The sequence below is a fragment of the Rhinolophus sinicus genome, chromosome 16, assembly GCF_057876585.1.
Source record: "Rhinolophus sinicus isolate RSI-liver-muscle chromosome 16, RSI-T2T, whole genome shotgun sequence".
Taxonomy (NCBI): domain Eukaryota; kingdom Metazoa; phylum Chordata; class Mammalia; order Chiroptera; family Rhinolophidae; genus Rhinolophus; species Rhinolophus sinicus.
The window spans coordinates 7,420,675-7,438,199 of record NC_142516.1 but is presented as its reverse complement, the minus strand read 5'-3'; the positions used below and the strand labels follow the sequence as shown (position 1 = coordinate 7,438,199).

Sequence of the window (17,525 nt, the reverse complement as noted above, 5' to 3'; positions counted from 1 at the left end):
GCAGAGCGTGGAGCAATGGTGACTATAGAGAAAAACGGTGCCATCAGTTTGGATGCCTTCAGCTTCCTGAACTGGCTTAAACATAAGGGATGTAACGAGAAACCCAGAGGGAGGGCAGGCACCGGGGTTGGTGGGTTCTGTGATGTCATCAAGGCTGATCCCCCTCAGGGTCACAAGGAGGTTGCAGCAATTCCGGTGATCACTTCTAGACACCTCTGTCCAGAGTTCAGAGAAGACTGTCTTCAAGAATGAAGAAGCCTTTCCAGAAACCCCTTGACACATTTCTCCTCCTATCTCATTGGCCAGAATCGGGTCACATGCTCATTCCTGAACCAACCACTGGCAAGGGAATGGGATTGCCTGCTTGGTATGGAATGGCCAGGCTCTGTCCTGAGCTGCGTTTGGCATTCCTGTTCCCTGGTCGTGTGGAAAGGGCTGGATACCACCTGAGGTGTCCATACAACCGGGGACTACAAGAGCCAGTTGTATCTTCACTGTTCTAAACCTGTTTCTTTTCCAGTCCATCAGAATTACATTGGAAATGATGCCGAGAAGAGCCCCTTCTTCTTGTCTGTGACCCTTTCTGACCAAAACAATCAGCGTGTCCCTCAGTATCGTGCAATTCTTTGGCGGAAAACAGTAAGTAACTGGCTTGCACCTCGAGTTTCATCACCACTTAATCCGTGTGCTGTGCTGCCTCTGTTCATATAAACCTCCGTGGAATGTGTCAGAAACGGCTTTCCTTTTCTAAGCATGTTTAAGCTAACAATCTGATGTGACGTAGAGTTAGAGCTTACTGTGAAGGACGTCCCGCGGGAAAGTTCCGGCACTTACCCCGCCCCCATGCCACTGCAGTTCGGGTCAGTCTTGCCATCAGCATAGCTGTTAATTGAAGCCAAGTTTCTGCATCCCTTTTAGAAGATACCATTGGAGCACCAGGGGCCCGTTTTTCCACGTGCGTGCATGACAGTCTTTTCTCATTTTTCACCTGTTGAGAAGTAATAATGCCCTTATCCAAAGCCTCTTAGCTTCTGCACCGGGAGGCTGTTTTCTGCCTCCCGCCCCCCCCTCGCCCCCCCCCCCTTTTGCTAATTACAGTGTTCTAATCTCTTCCGGTTTAAATATTTCATTTGGATAACTCTTTTGGACAAATAATCAGTCTTTCGAGTTCTTTCCCCTCTCCCTGCTCCTCTTGAAGTTGATACTCGGGGTGCGTGGGGAGAGGGTTTAGGAGACATCATGGTGGCCAGAAAAGAGGACCTTGGATCCACATGGGGCCCTCTGGGTTCCTTCTGGTTTCTGTTGTGAAGTGACTGGTCTGGTCTCTGAACTAGCAACCACTGAGACGTCACTGGTCCCCCTGGCTTTGTCATTGGAAAGCCCTGGCCCCTGAAATCCGTAGTCCCAGCCACATGCCCCTTGTTGCAAAGTCTTTGGCTGGATCCCAGGTCTCTGCCCGTCGCCGAGCCTCTCACAAGCTCTACACCCTCACTGGGGTATCTGCCAGATGGCAGGAGGCCGGAGGATTGCCTTACGCTCATGCCTCTCATCTTGCTGACTGTGCCTGGGAAGTGACCCTCCAGTCCAGAAGCTCGGGGCTTCCGTTTTTACCGTGAGATCCTTGCAGCATCCTCTCCACTCCCTTCCAGGCCTGCCCTCGGAATGGGGAAACCAAGGCCCCCGGCACATAACCGCTTAGCTTCCCTACCTTCCTTCCTTCCACCAACGCACGAGGGGGTAGGTTGCATACTTCCGCTACCTTGCTGGCATAGATCCTCTCCATGTTATATCTTCTTCCCTCAGGAAGTAACAGCCACTCCACCTCCTCACCTGGGATGTTGCCAGGTTCTAGGGGAGAAAGAGTGGAGCAAAGGCAGGGGGACGTTTTTGCTTATTTTGACTTCCAAAGATATTGTCTCTATTACACTACAAATTGTAATAAGCACTCTGAAGGAAACAAAGACACAGAATAATACAGGAGACCGGCTTTAGATAAGATGGTTCAGGGAAAGCTTTCTGAGATGACATTTAAAGAGACCTGCAGGATGACAAGGAACCAGCCACTTACAGAGCATTCCAGACGGAAGGAACAACAGACACAAGGCAAATGAGGCATGCCCTGGGGATCACTCTTGGCTGGTCTTAGACAAGGCAGGGGATTTAGACCCCAGGGCCACATGAAGCAGCAGTCCAGGGCTGGGCGCAATGAGTGTTTGTCCCCTTCTGTGGAGAAATGCTACTGCATTCATCCATACCACTTACCTAGGCCCTAAACTATGTGCCAGGGCAGGGTAAGCATTTGCTGCCACCTACAGGGAGGCATAGCTGAAGGGCAGTGAGGAACTGAAAAATCAGGGTCGGCATAAGGGGTCAGTTCTTAAGCCCCTATCAGCCCCAAGCCAGCTGCCGGAGGCTGTGGGAGTCCAAAGACGTGGACTCAGCACCCCTCACCCCACCACGAGCTCACGTTCTCTTACAAAACAGAGAAATAGCCACATGTATAAACCATGCTTTAAACAGTCTTGCCTGTCTCTGCTATGTTTCTTCTAAACACAAAGAGAAGGCTTCTTCTGAAATAAAAATGATTCATACTTGTAAAAATTCCATCAAGACAATACAGCAAAGCAAAAAAGGAGAGGACCAAAATCCAACTACTCAGAGAGAATCGCTGAACTCCTTCGGGACACGTATACGCGCTCACGCACACACAAACCCCCACCCGGGCTGCATGTGTGGGGTGACGTTCGACATGGACCTCTGTCCTTGCTGTGCTCACTTTGTGCTGCCTCCTATGCACATGGACTGGGCTTTTCCTTTGCATTTGTGGGTTCCACTGGAAAGCATCGAGCTGCAAGGTGCCTTTTTATTGGAGAGCGATTCTGGAAAGGGAGAAGATGGGGGGGGAAGAGCTGTACTAGTTTGTGATGAAGAAAAATACAAATCGGCAACCCCACAGGCCTTGGGCTTCGCGTCCACGTAGGCAGCTCATGGAGACGTTACTCTCACCCAGGTAGGGGCGGGTCCTCGCTCTGTTCCATCCAGTTCCCCTCCAGCTGCCCTTGGCTTCCCTTTAAAACTGCGTCTGAATGTTCCGTGAGAAGAACAGGTAGACGAGGGAGGGCCTGAGCAAGAAGGTCGGATTCAAGAGCCTCCTCGTCAGGTTAGCAGCCCACACAGGTGACCGCGGTGTGAGGTGGGCTGGGCCGCTGAGAAAGCAAGGCCATAGAAGGAACTCAGGTTTCAAGGAGTGGGCTGTGTGGAATTTGAAAATGCACATTCCTGTCATAAGACTACCCCATATTTGGAAACGTTTCTTAATGTCTGTAACACAAACTACACACACACAAAAAGGCTGAACCTAAATTTCCTTGGCTACGGAGAACCCATGAGAAGGGCTCTATCTAATGCAACCTCAGGGGTGTGGGTGAGATAACCACGTTCTCCAAGGACGTGCTCTGAAAGTTGACTGAAAGAGATCGTGAGCTTGAAAGGCTGGGGAGCTCCACTCCTAGGCACTATTCGGGGCTTAGACAGATGAGTTGGCAGATGTGTCCCCCAAAACAGGAGGAAAGTCACATTTACCTCTTTGCCCGTTTCCTGCGAGAAATGTCCTTACCATTCTCTAGCTGTTTGTACTGCCAATTTATTAGTCAGTCGGAAAGTTTTAAATGTGGACTATGTCCTAATTCCTTTGGCTAACCAAGTGGTGTAAATCCTTCGTATATTATAAATCTGTATTGTCTCTTTAGTGGAAATTATAAGGAGACTAGCTTTCATCTGTATCTGGGTGCTTTGGACGTGGGACTGAACCGTTCAGGCAGTCCTCCGTTCATTCTCTCCCATTCAACCAGTACTTACGGGTACTTTCTATGAGTTAGTCACAGTGGGCACCCATTTAGAGAGGAGGAAACAGACTTTAAATAAGTAAACAGGTAAATATCAAAGTACACATTATGCAAACCTCTGTGAAAGAGTCGAGTGATTTCTAGTTCAAAGTCTTTGACTTGGAACTATCACATTTGGGTCCCATTGAACATGTGGAGACTGTCTTCTTACAATCCCCAAGGCTTCTCTGACTCTTGACTCAGAGACCAGACCTCCCTCTCATCTGGTTCAGACAGCTCACCTGCTCGCCACAACACCTGAGACCCTGAGGACCTGTCAGTCAGTATGTTAAAGAGTCCTGTACTGTTTGGAGTTGGGGGGATGGCGGAAGAGGCTGTCAAGACTGAGCAAGGTTGTTTTTTCTCACATGGAATATGTTTACTCAAACACAGGCCCCTTGAAGAAAAATGAGAAAGACTGGATGTAGGTTTCTTTTAAATGGCCAGGTAAGGCTCTTTCAGAGATGGAAATTGCCAAACTTCTCCCTGATTTGGTGTTTTGACTTTCCAGGGTACCCAGAAAATATGCCTTCCCTACAGCCCCACCAAAACGCTCTCTGTGAAGTCCATCTTAAGGTGAGTACAGAGGAATAGAAACCCAAAACCAAGGGCCTTTGTACATTTTGTTTCCTGTGATCACTGTTAGCTTTCTATTTTCTTGAGCCTTGGCTATGTACCAGACATTTGCTAAGCACTTGACATGCATTAGCTCGTGTAATGTTCACAGCAATCCTAAAAGGCAGGTACTGTCGTCACCCCCATTTCATAGATGAGGAAATAGAGGCTCGGGGAGAAAGCCGAGATCACACAGCTGGTGTGTGCTGGCCCTGAGGCCCGAGTCCAGGTCCGGCAGTTTCTGCGCGTTGCTCTTAAGCATCTCCGCCCTGCGTTGGTTGTCCACTGCTTTTTTCTTGCATCCATGCAGATACTTTGGTTTTGTAAAGAAAACCAGGAAATGTTTTTCCTTTCATGTTTCTGCTTTGAAATAGAAACTCAGATGTCAGCAAATGCTTCTCAGGGAAGAATGCTCTTATTCTTCACCAACCCAAAAGTTAAATGAATGGAACATCTAGCTGCTCCACGCCCACCTCTCGTGCCCCCACCTTCCCCATCCCTGTCATATCTCCCCCATGTTGGGTGCAGCCTCCCCTAGGGAATGCCACCACCTGGATCGGGCCTGTGACTTTGTCACCAGCTAAGATGTTACATGCCAGTCACAATAGCTTCTGTTTGTCAGGCCAACTGCTTTATAAGCATTCTCTTAGTAAATCTTTAAGCCAGTTCCACAAAGTAGCTCTATTATTATCTCCATTCCACAGAGGAGGACTCAGGGCCTTAGACAGGTGAAGAGATTTGACAAAGATCTCACAGCTCAGGACCCCGCAGAGCTGGAATTTAAACCTGGATTCATGTGACGCCAGGGCTTGGGAGGTTAACCACTAATGCCATCTCACGTGACCATGAAAGCTTATCACCGTGTTCTGGTGACTTACTCTGAGCTACAACTCACACTTGCCAAAGTGTCCCTTAGAGTGACAAACTGGACCCTAATGGCTAGGATTGCATCTGGCTGGTGAAAAGGCACTGAGATTAAGAAGTAAAAAAACTACATACCTCATTGTCAAGCTTGATTTGGTCTCCAAATTGTAGACCTCAGAGTTTTCTTCTGAGCCATCTGAAGCCCTAGTTGAGAAAGCATCAGGGGAGAGGCTCACATTTTTGTTAGGCAGAAAGAAAGAAATATCTTGCTGCTTCTAAATCTTAACTTACTTTGAAAGTAACACTTTGAATTATAGTGGCTTAAGATTTCCGTGCATCTTTGTTTCCTCACGAGGAGTTCCTCCGGCTCATTTCTTCTTTATATTTAAAGACAAGGGACTTCATTTAGTTATAATTTCATTTAGTTACATGAATACAGCCCTCACTTCTCAGCCTGCCACTCATAGCAGAGCCAGCTTCAGCAAGATAATATTTTTAAAGTTGTGAAGAATTAAAGCTTCTTAGTTACTGCCAATTGCCGGAAAGAGTTTATCTTCATTTGTTACAATCATGAACTTGAAAACTTAAAAAGAAATTAAAATATAAATGCTATGGAGTCAGATAAGCCTGAGTTCAATCTTGGCTCTATCTACTACTGAACAGCTTTGTTATCCTGGACTGAGCCTCAATTTTCTCATCTTTAAAATGGGGATAAAATAGTACTTCCCTCATAGAAACTAAAGGAGAAGATAATCCATGGAAAGCATTTAGCAGGGTGCCTGGAATAAGTAAGGATGCTATAAATATGAGCTATTATTTTAACCTTTCACTTACAAATACAGGAATCCTTGCTGAAAGTATCCTTAGAGATTCTCTAGTTTGATGTCCTTGTTTTACCTCTGGAGGGACTTAGGCTAACGGAAATTAACATTGCTTGTCCAAAGGAAAACAAAAGAACGACCTTGTTTAAGGACGGTCTTTGCTGTAAGTGGCAGAGGACTTGTCAAAGGAAAAAAGCTATATCAAGTCATCTTAATTATATTTCACTTTATCATTAATTGCTATGTAAATGTCAGTGAATCACTTTTTTAGTAAATAAAGGTAAAATTCATGAAGAATAGTCAAGGTTTCCGAAACTGCTCTCGATTCCTCTCTTATTACCTGAGTGTCATTAGGGGCCAGTTCTATAAGGAAAGTACGATGTGGTGTCTGGTTACTTTCATATAGTCTCTCACTGCTCCCTCCTTCGTTGGTTTGTATCTCCTGTGGGCCAGGCCCTCCCTTGCTGGTTCTAGGAGATATGATTTAGCTTCTCTGAAGAACTGAGATAGACTCCACATTATTTAAGTTTCCACCACACTGTGGCTCATTCTGTCCATTCTGTTGCAGTGCCATGAATCTGGACAAATTTGAGAAAGGCCCCAGGGAAATTTTTCATCCTGAGATACAAAAGGTAACAGAGAACTTTATGCTTCGTAAGTGTGTGAATTTGATCACAGAGTTAGATTAGAACTGACAGATCTCCCGTGATTCTTCGCCTGCGATACCCATCAGAGCTTCTGATCTGCTAGGTCTAAAATAGGGGATAGGAATCTGTATTTTTCAGAAGTTCTGTGAGTGATCCTGGGGCATCGCCACAACCAATACCCACTGAACTCCATGGGCCTCATTCCATGAACCAAAAAGGGGGCGGGGGGTTGCTCAGAAGCATCCTATTGGCTTAAAGGCCAGTCTTTTTACCGAGTGATGTGGAATTGTGTGGAAAGTGAGATTCTTTTTAATCAGTAAAATACAAAATGTGCTTTTTGAGCTCTAACTCATGGAGGATGCTCTGCTGGGTAGCGGACAGAGGGTGTCCAGAAAGCCATCCTATTTTCTTAGGACTTATTGTTCAGGGAAAACAGTCTGCACTGGGAGAAGAAAACTTGAGTCACAATCTATGTAATGATCCATCAGAAAAATGTCAACCAAGCTAATCAATTTCGCTCTGAGATGCTCCCCTTAAAACATATAAACATGGCCAGCACTAGCAGTGTGCCAGCTGTGTGTCAAGGAGCTTCAAGGAGTTGGGTACGCCAGGGCGGGTGGCAGGGAAGAGGCCGGAGTGACAGGCTGGATTCCATCCAGGAGGGCAGGGAGCCAGAAGAGTCTTTCCGCCAAGGAATGTCGTGCTTAAATCTGCTTTTTGGGGAAATAGCATGGGAAGACGAGCAATCTTTGCTTCATACCTTTAAATACAGTTAGCTTTTAAAAGAAAGCTACTGGCTCTCAGCTTACCCCAAAGGTATAGAATTGTGAATTCCCCTATCTTTTGTTTTAATTTAATTTTTAAAATAGTATTTGTACCCTGCCTCCACCCCAGAAGGAATTGAGGCAAAAATGGGTGTGTGAGGTTAAACTTTAAGCCATGCTGTGCTTAAAAGTAATTTTTATAGCAAACTTAAAAAGAAATTAGAAGTATGAATATGCCTGTACCAGTGTACATTTATTACATCATTTGTACAAATTATAGTTCTTAGTCCTTTCCTTCTTGAAGCCTGGAGGTGACCCCCCCCAGACACTGGGCCCCAAAACCCACGAGCCCAAGATGCTTCTTTCCGCATCTTGCTGCTGAGCAGGTCCCCTCAGCTGAGTTCATCTCTACTCGGTCATCCTTATCTGCTTTCTCTCCTCCATAAAATAAACGGGGACAAGAAAATGAGATAAAAGAACCTTCTGCCTGTTTATACCATAACTCTGTGCCTATTTTTTACCAAACAAAAGACACTTCCTGCTTTGCCTTTATTTGTGTTTTGACTTTCTTTCCTTTATCAAGGACTCTTCATGAGCTTTCCCCCGTCCTCTCATGTGTGAGTGTGCACGTGAGTGAGCCCCTTAGCAGCAGTAGTTTGACAGCTGTCAATCAGGTTTCTGTAGGAAGCCTTGAGCAGCAGGCTTTAGGCAGAGAGGAAAGAGTTCTTGCAAATCATTGGATCCAAAAAGTAAACAGGAAATAAGCCCATTGCATTAAACAGAAGGCATCTTCTCACCAAGTGGGAAGGTGGCTGATGCTATTTAAAAATGTTCAGTGTCAGTTTCTGGCAGCTATACTGTAGAAACATTTTTCTTGGTCAGGATCTTTCCAGAAGCAAAGTGTGACAAGCTAGGTTTAAAGGGATAGAGAAACCGAGGTGTCTGTGCATTTCTTCCCACTGTTGTGCCCCATCTGTGTTTCCAGAAAGTTCTGGTATAATCTGACTTTCCAAAATGACCAGGTATTTGATAAAAATCTGCAGAGCTAAATTTGAATTTTAAAAGCACTTCTGGGGGGCGGGGAATGGTGTAAACTTCAGTAAACTAAAGCTTAGCTTTCACAAAAAGTCAAAATGATCACCATTAAGTGTGGGCATAAATTTTCAAACTTTGTTTGACAGGACTTGCTGGTTCTTGAAGAGCAAGAGGTAAGTAATTTTATGAGATGGGCTCCCAGCTGTGCTCTGCCTCCATATTTATACATGTGCTTCTCCCTTCACCACGAACACAACCCTTTCTTTCCATCAAACCTCGATTTGCACAGTGTGAGTCTTTTCCCACTGAAAGACTCTGCTGATGTGTCTTTTCAAGGTATATTTCTGAATTTTCTATGCAGCTAGTTACAAAGATACAAAACCAATCAAGCTACTTAAATCTGCTTGGAAATATTCAAATTTTAACCTTGCGATCGGGGTAATGAGGTTTTTATTTTCATTGAATTAAAGATAGGGTGTTTGCACTTTATCACACACTCCATTTACAGAATGCCATGTTTATTTGTGTGTTTCCAGCCCCTGTTGCCCCACTTTAAAAAACGTATTGGGTTTTCTAAGTACGTAACTAACATAGGGAAATATCTCGAATATTATAAATAGGCAACTGAGTAAGTAAATCATAATTTGTGCATATGATGCCTCTCGGTAAATGGCAATATCATTGATCCAGTTGCTCAGACCAAACTTGGAAAAATCCTTAACACCCCTCTCTCTCTCACACACCCCATATCTAATCCATCAGTACATCCTGCTCAGTCTTCTTCAGGCTGCGTCCCTAATTCAAATGTTTCTTCCATCACGACCACGCTAATCCGTTGACACCACCCCCATCGTCTCTTGCCTGGGCTGTGCAGTGTCTCCAACTCATCTCCCTGCTTCCTACGCCTGCCTTCTATTCTAGCTTTCATGCAGTATCCAAATGTTCCCTTTAAAACATGTCAAATCAGGTCATCTCTATGCTCAAAACAGTCATGGCTTCCCACCCCACTCAGAGTAGAACCCAGTATGCTTACCATGGCCTGCTGGGGCCGGCAGGGCCTGGTCCTCTACTGCGTACGATCCACACTGACTTCCTTCTTCTCCCGCTTTCTCAGGAAGAGCCTGCTGTTCCCACGCTGGGGATGCTCTTCCCCAGATGTCCTCATGGGTCACCCCCTTCCCTGATCACCCTAAAATAGCATCCCCTGCCTCTCACCCTCTGCCTCACACCCTCCGCCCTTCTAGATGGCTTTGTTTTTTTTCCTGGCACATGTATTTTCATTTATTTGTTTATCTGTTGCCCCCACTCGAATGTAAGCACCATGAGAACAGGAATTTGCTCAGTTTTGTCCACTGCAGCACCCCCAAATCCTAGAACAGTGCATACGGATAGAGGGCATGGGGGAAATACTTGTTGGTTGAAGACGTGAATTATGCAGTGGTTGAATTAATTATGAAATGTTATGATGCCATTAAAAAGAAGGAGGTAGATCTTTATTTACTGGCATGAAAAGATTTCCATGACCTAACATTTACTGACATAAAGAAGCAATTCACAAGGCATTACTTACAGTATAATCCCAGTCGTTTTTATAAACAAAGATTTATATGTAGATTCATTTCTTCATTCATTCATTGATTCAACAAATATTTATTGAGCTCTTACTAGTATGTGCGTACCACGTACTATTTGAGGAATTGGGGATACACTGATGAACAAGACAGGGTCCCTTCTTCCTGGAGCTTACAAGCTGGTGGGTAAGACAAACTAAAGCGGTAAACAGGCAAACATAAACATGGTGATATCCATAGTCCTGAGAGCTGTGAAGAAAGTACAACAATGTGGTGTAAGGAGTAGATCTGCTACATAAAACGAACAGGGAAGCTTTCTCTGAGGCTACGACATGTCAGCTGATTCCTGGACATGGTGATGTAAATGCAGAGAAGGGGGCTGAGAGGATGCACCTCAGACTTCGGGCAGGGCAGTGGGTGGAACACGGCAGGGAGCGGGCAAGGGGGACCGTTACGTTTTTGTCTATATATTTATTACCCATGTCTGAATCATGCTCGTTGCTCCAGAATGCATGAACTCCATGTGTGATTTGTAAAGGGCAAAAAATCAAAGTAATACACATGTCCGGGACATATCTGAAAACTGCAGATGTTAATATTGGTCAAAACTGAGATGAAGGGGAGGACGGAATCCCCCAGTGTCCGTTCTGGTCACTTGGCAGTTTTCTTAAATAATGACCAGCACATCTCATAACTGTGTATGCTTTGATGATAAAATGAAAGTCACCACCTTTTGTTGTCTTATTGTAAGGGCTCTGTGAATTTCAAGTTTGGGGTTCTTTTTGCCAAAGACGGGCAGCTCACTGATGATGAGATGTTCAGCAACGGTGAGTGTCCCCACCTCCTGTCCGCGCACGGAAACCCTGTTCTGCCTGGTTGCGGTTTTGAACGTGCCAGTTGAGTTGGAGTCTTGACTGCAAAGAAACAGCCAGTAGTTTTATGAAATGTTAGGGTAAATTTTCAGGGTCAATTCTGTAGGGCAGATGTGGCCCAGTTTTGTTCATTTGATCAATATTTCTCAGCCACCTAATTAGTACCTGGCGCTGGCACCAGAGAGGCAGTCTCACTGGGTAATTACATGGGATCTGAAAAATTTGGTTCCGCATAGTCTTAGCAGCAGAGGAAGATTTTTCGCTGTGATTGTTAGCATTGGGAGAATTATAAAATGGTGCCCCTTTCCCGTTATTTGGCACTTTTCATGTTAAATACCTGTGAATGGAAGCAGTAGCAATGTTTTCATCTTGCAATCCTAAATACCTGTGATCCCGTCTGGCGGGCGTAAGGTTGGTCAGTCTGATTCTGTCGTTTTGCCTTCCTTGGATTCCTGGGAGTTGTGGACACCCCCCCCCGCCTGGGCTCCCAGAAGGAGGGAGCGCGACTTCTCCACTCTCTCCCACTGCATACATCTGCAGCGTCTAGTTCACTTTCACGTGACTTCAGTGCATAATGAGAAAATAAAGACGAGTTGATACCGTGCTTTCTCCACTGTTTACCTCTTCCTACAGAAATCGGAAGTGACGCTTTTCAAAAATTTTTAAACCTCCTGGGTGACACAATCACTCTGAAGGGCTGGACAGGCTACCGCGGCGGTCTGGACACCAAAAGTAAGCTTGTCTCTTGGTTTCTGTTGTCATTTGTATAACTTTTGTCCTCAGCCTGATCGGTATTTGAATTTATACCCAAGATGGCGGGAGGGATGGACTAAGAGGATAAGAGGGATTCGAGCTTCACATCCAGGCTGACACGGGGTCACTGGGCACATTTAGTGGCTCCACGGAGCTTTACCAGACGGAGTAAGCCCTCACAGCCCCTAGGGGTGGCAGGAGTCATGGTCTGCCCAGGAATTCTTAGCGCTGTGTGCCAGGACTGTGTGAGGGTCTGGGGACAGAGCAATGGATAAACCCACATGGTCCCTGCCTCTCTAGGAGCTTATAGTCCAGTGGACAACACAGACGTTAAACAGATAATTATCAAATAGTTTAGTACCAAGTACTTGGATGAACTAAGAAGAAAAAGTACAGAGTGCCATGGGAGCATTTGACTAATCGGGGGGATTAGATAGAGAAGGCCTCCCAGAGGGAGTGGTGAGTGGGAGTGATTTGAGTGTCTTGAAGGGAGAAGAGAATTCCAAGCAGAGAACATTTGAGAAGTCCCTGAGGCAGGAAAGAGCATGATATGTTCTAGAAACTAAGAGAATGCCTGTGTCGCTGGAGGGAGCAGAGGGATTGGAGAAAGGGGCAGGGTGATCCGCAGGGAGTTTGATCACATTCATAATTTGGGATTTTATTTTAGATGGAATTGATGTCATGAAAGGGCTTTAAGTAGGGGCGTGATGGGATCAGATTGTACCCTTGAGCAGAACGTGCTGGCTGCCATGTGGAGAACGGTCCCAGGGGTGGTTAAGAGGCTGCTGCCACAGTCCCAACAAGGCTGTTGCCTCAGCTGCTGGTGGGTTGGGAGGTTGGACGGAGAGGAGCGGACCTGGGACACAGCGGTTTTAAAGGTAGAACTCACAGGATCTACCTGTGACTGGTGGAACATGGGGATACAGAGGAAAAAGAAATCACAGAGGACACCTGGCTCCGGTAGTGAGATTGGGAACGTCCGAGGGGAAGCAGTTTGGGGGTGGGAGTCTGAGGGGATGAAGGTAACTGAGATCACAAGAAGTTTAGTTTTGGAATCACTGAAGCTCTCTTATAATTGGGTAGCGTTTGTAGTTGTTTCCTGCACTTTTACTCCTGTTGTTTTATCTGCTCTTCACAGTCAGTCTTTGAGGTGAGCCAGGCAGGTGAGGCGAGGCTCATGTGGCCTAAATTTGAGAGACTTCGAATCCGGGTTCTCTTACCTCTGGGAGCCTCAGCTCTCCGCCAGCCCACGTTGGCGTCAGTGCAGATTCTAAATACGGAAAGGTTAGGCACCTTGTGAGAAGTGGCCTGTGAGTGACTTACCCAACAGGTGCAGGGGTGATGTATGTGGCCCGAGGTGTCAGTCCCCAGCTTCCCCGTGACAGGCTCCGTGTGTGCCTGGTGAATCCTGGCATCCCCACGACAGGCTTCATGTGTGCGTGGTGAATCCTGGGGTCCCCATGACAGGCTCCGTGTGTGCATGGTGAATCCTGGGGTCCCCATGACAGGCTTCGTGTGTGCCTGGTGAATCCTAGGGTCCCCATGACAGGCTTCATGTGTGCCTGGTGAATCCTGGCGTCCCCATGACAGGCTTCATGTGTGCCTGGTGAATCCTGGCATGCCTGCTCGTTCATCTCCCCCTTGCTGACTGTCAGCCTGTTACCATCATAACTACCATCTGTTGAACACTTATCCTGCCAAGCACGGAGGATCTGGTCAACATCCTTACGGGTTAGATATGATTTTTATCTCTGGTTTCAAATTAAGAAACTGAGGCTCAGAGAAAGGTGAGGTGACATGTCAAAAGAAACATTGCTAATGAGAACTTGCATCCAGGTCTGCCTAACTCAAAAGCCTGTGCTTTTAATCACGATAGAATTTCGCTAGTGTTTTCTTCTTTTTGTTTTACGGGCAAGGTAATCATTTTCATGTCTCCTTGTGTTCACTTTGTCCTGCACCAACAATAACCAGAAAGCAAGGAATTGTAATGTACTCTCGTTTTTAGCCCGGGCTTCTCGTGACCTCCTCTGCTCCGAGGGGAGGCATGAATGAGACAACAAGTGACTTAGAGAGGGCGGGAGAGGTCTCTCCGCGTGGGGAGGATCCATGCTCTTACTTCCCCTTAGATGGACCATCCAGAAGGATCTTTATGACTGTACTGACCGGCTGCACCTAGAGAGTTTCCTCCTGGTCTCAGGACTCTCTGCTCCCACCAAACGCACGTTTGTGTTTTCCAGATGACACCACAGGGACACATTCGGTTTATACTGTGTACCAAGGGCACGAGATCGTGTTTCATGTGTCCACCATGTTGCCGTACTCCAAAGAGAACAAACAGCAGGTACGTGTGAACACACAGCCTGTCAAATCGTGCCCTGACTGTGGAGAAGGCATCGTTATGATTCCAGAGTTAGAGAGTACACATGTTAACACATGAGCTGAACGGCGGGCACCAATTTAGGGATAGTCTGTATATCTGAACTTTAAATAAGCCTTAGGAAGAACTATCCTCACTGATGTTACCCCTTAAAGAAATAAAGGCTCAGAGGTAATACTGTGCATGGGACTCTGTGGGTGAACGTGTGTGTTTGCATGTGTGTGAGTGTGGTTTTGTGGACCTCTGGAAGACGATTTTGCCGATATGTTGCCTTTTCTCTGTGATTTCTCTCAGTGTGTCTTGTCAGCACGAGATTATCCGGGACATAAACTAAGTCAGATCCTGAGTAATGGCTGACAAGGGTTTTTCAGGTTAATGAGTGTCTGCATGGGCTGGACCACGTTGGGGGAAAAAGCTGCCTCACCCACCCCAGGGTGTTACAGTCGTGAGATGCAAAGGTGCTTTGGGGTCATGGCAGATCGATTGGGGCAGGAAGAGCTAGTTTGATGGTTTGGGGGCTGGGATGAGGAGCTGGTGGGTTGTCTTGCAGGCAGTGGAGACCCACTGGAGCTTGAAAGTTTTTTCTGGCTTCAGAGACTGACTGGGAAAGGACAGGTGGATGCAGAAAGTACCTGGGCCCAGGAAAACTGCTTAAGTGGCTGAGTTACCACCTACAAGGAGGATACCTGGGTGACTGCCACCAGGTTCCACCTCTTAAGGGCTGAAGCTCGTAGGATTTTGGGGTGACGTGGACAAAAGAGACCGAGCTGGCCTTCCCCGTCATCATAAACTGTATTGCCCCTTACATCTCAATAATAGCATCATAGAACTTCCATTGAAATGTCTTACAATCCTCCTCCTCCCCCAACTCCAGCCTTTTCAACCCTGTGTATTCACCAACACTGCCCATGGCCTGTGCCGGAAGTGGCGTGAGCCAGAGAGGCGGGAAGAATGCATGCGCCAGTTCAGCCTTTGCCCAACTCAAAAGCCTTTAACTTTATCTTCTGAGGGGGCTGTTAGCATATTAAGGTGCAACAGCACTCACCAGAAGCATGGAAGTATTCCCAGATGGGCCCTGGTGTTCTTAACATCTTGGCTGGTTCCCGGGTGATGCTTGAGGCCTCCACGTGCCCAGCATCCGTAGATGTGAAGAAAATCAAAACTATAAGCTTGTCTCTGTTACCAGGAAGATGCTGCAGGTGGGACGAAAGACAAAGAAATGCAGGATGATAGTGAACCTTAACAGGGCCTGATGGTGGGGGAGCAGAGAAGGACCACTCATTGGGAATCTCTCTCTGTAACCTGTGTGGTCTCTTGGGGGCTTCAGGTAACAGTCAGAAAGTCAGAGGCTAGGCTGCCTCATAACGTGATCGTGGCTTTTTGACACCTAGAACGCTAGTGGAGCAGTCTGAGCTACATCACAAATCTGATGTAAAGAAACAAACTCACAAAGATGTTGTAGGTTCTGGTATGACAGTAACTCCTTCCATCTCCCCCCTCCCTCCATCACCTACCAAACCATAAAGGGAGGGGGTGTTGAGGTTGCCCCTCTGCAGCCTCGGTTTCTTCCCCACATCCCATAATGTGCAGCCCCAGTAACACCTTCTGGTCTCCCAGCACTCCACTCCCTGACGGCAGCATCTGGTACTGGAGGAAAGCCTCTGTGATCAGCCAGATCTGGGCCAAATCCTAGCTCTGCCGTGAACTAGCTCTGTGACCGTGGGCGCATTTTGTGCATTGCCAAGCCCCAGGCTCCGTTCTTGGTCCTCTTCTCTTTTCTTTCTACACTCATTCACTCCGTTGATGATCTCATCCCGTCTCGTGGCTTTAAATAGCTTGTATATTCCAATGATGACCCAAATTACATCTCCAGCCAGACCTTGCCTCAAAACTCCAGACTCAATGGGCCAAACTCAGGTACTGCTTGTTTTGTTAAATAAAGTGTGTTACTAGAACACAGGTATGCCCACTCGTTTGCGTCTTATCCATCGCTGCTTTTGAACTGCCGCGGCAGAGCTGTGTGGTCGCAAAGAGATAATACAATCTTCACAGCCGAAAATATTTTCTGTCTGGCCATTCATATTGCTGACCACAAGTCTAAGAGATCTCTTTGAAAAGGTCACCTGGGGTTAGATTAGATAGTGCCATTATTTTCACTGAGTATGTGCTTCAGAACAGGCTAAGGCACTGCTAAAAATATACATGTTTGAGCCCCATCCGCAGGGAATTCTGATGTAATACCTCTTATTTGGGGGCCTTGAGTGTGAGGCGAAGGAGAGAAAGTAGGAGTAGAGGTGAACACAATCAGAGCAGCAAAGACGGAGAGAATGGAGGCAAGCAGGCGAGTCAGAAGGCGTCCGTAAGGATGCACAACATGGGCCTGAACTGGGAGCAGAGTGGCAGAGATGGGTAGAAGAGCCAGGAGACAGACAGCTGATAAAATGTGGGAGGCAAGAGGTCAAACGTAACTGACGTTCCGGGCTCTCTGCAAGTTGTGCTTGGTCATACTGTGTTAGTGTTTTAACTGTGGACGTGCCCCGTCTGAGTGACTTTCTCAGTGATATTATTTATGCTTACATCCAGGTGGAGAGGAAGCGTCACATCGGAAACGATATCGTCACCATTGTGTTCCAGGAAGGAGAGGAACCTTCTCCGGCCTTTAAGCCTTCCATGATCCGCTCCCATTTCACTCGTATCCTGGGCCTTTGTGAGACGTTCCAGTTTAGTGAGCTATTGGTCAGCCTCACTGGGCTTAACACTTAAACCAAATGTTATAATTGCTTTGCTTGTTATAATTGGTTTGCATTGCTAGATTCTTAGATGCTTTTCTCTTCAAAAACCCCTTTTGGGATTTTTTTCCTCAGCATTGTTCCCTCTTCTCTCTCCATCCATTGAAATAATGGATGGATTAATTCCCAGAGGATTCTTGATTTCTGAAATATCCTCCCTTTCCTCAGGTAGTCTGTGAAATGAGGGAAACTTCCTACCATCCATCGATAAGAAAAGAATTAGAAGAACATAGGTAGTGAATCCACTGAGAAATTTGCTGTAGTTATAAAAACTTGCCAGTAAAGCTAAAAAACCAAAATAATGTTTCTTTGTTGAGTCTTTGCACTAGTAATCGCTGCAGCACTGCCGTCTCTTGAGATTGGAGGAATCGTAGAATTAATCATATTTTGCTTCCGTTCTGCTTCCTCTAGTCCCTGTTTAGCTCACATTGCCGGCAGGTTCTGCTAAAGTTCTCTGTCATGTCCAAGCTTAGCTCAGTCAGACGGGCATGGGACATGAACGTGGCCAGCCCAGCGGATACCCAGCTGCAGCC

The 17,525-nt window shown here is 46.5% G+C and overlaps 1 protein-coding gene across 3 annotated transcripts in view; it reads left to right on the top strand.

Annotated features, from left to right (window-relative positions):
• GARNL3 (GTPase activating Rap/RanGAP domain like 3) overlaps positions 1-17,525 on the top strand; it is a 124,143-nt gene that overhangs the window by 71,868 nt on the left and 34,750 nt on the right. For all 3 annotated transcript variants that reach the window (XM_074331031.2, XM_019728603.3, XM_088793586.1), the window contains 8 exons: positions 521-639; positions 4,396-4,460; positions 6,753-6,816; positions 8,777-8,803; positions 10,953-11,028; positions 11,707-11,805; positions 14,064-14,167; positions 16,787-16,895. In XM_074331031.2, coding sequence (XP_074187132.2) covers positions 521-639; positions 4,396-4,460; positions 6,753-6,816; positions 8,777-8,803; positions 10,953-11,028; positions 11,707-11,805; positions 14,064-14,167; positions 16,787-16,895 — 663 coding nt within the window. The remainder of the gene's footprint in view (positions 1-520; positions 640-4,395; positions 4,461-6,752; positions 6,817-8,776; positions 8,804-10,952; positions 11,029-11,706; positions 11,806-14,063; positions 14,168-16,786; positions 16,896-17,525) is intronic.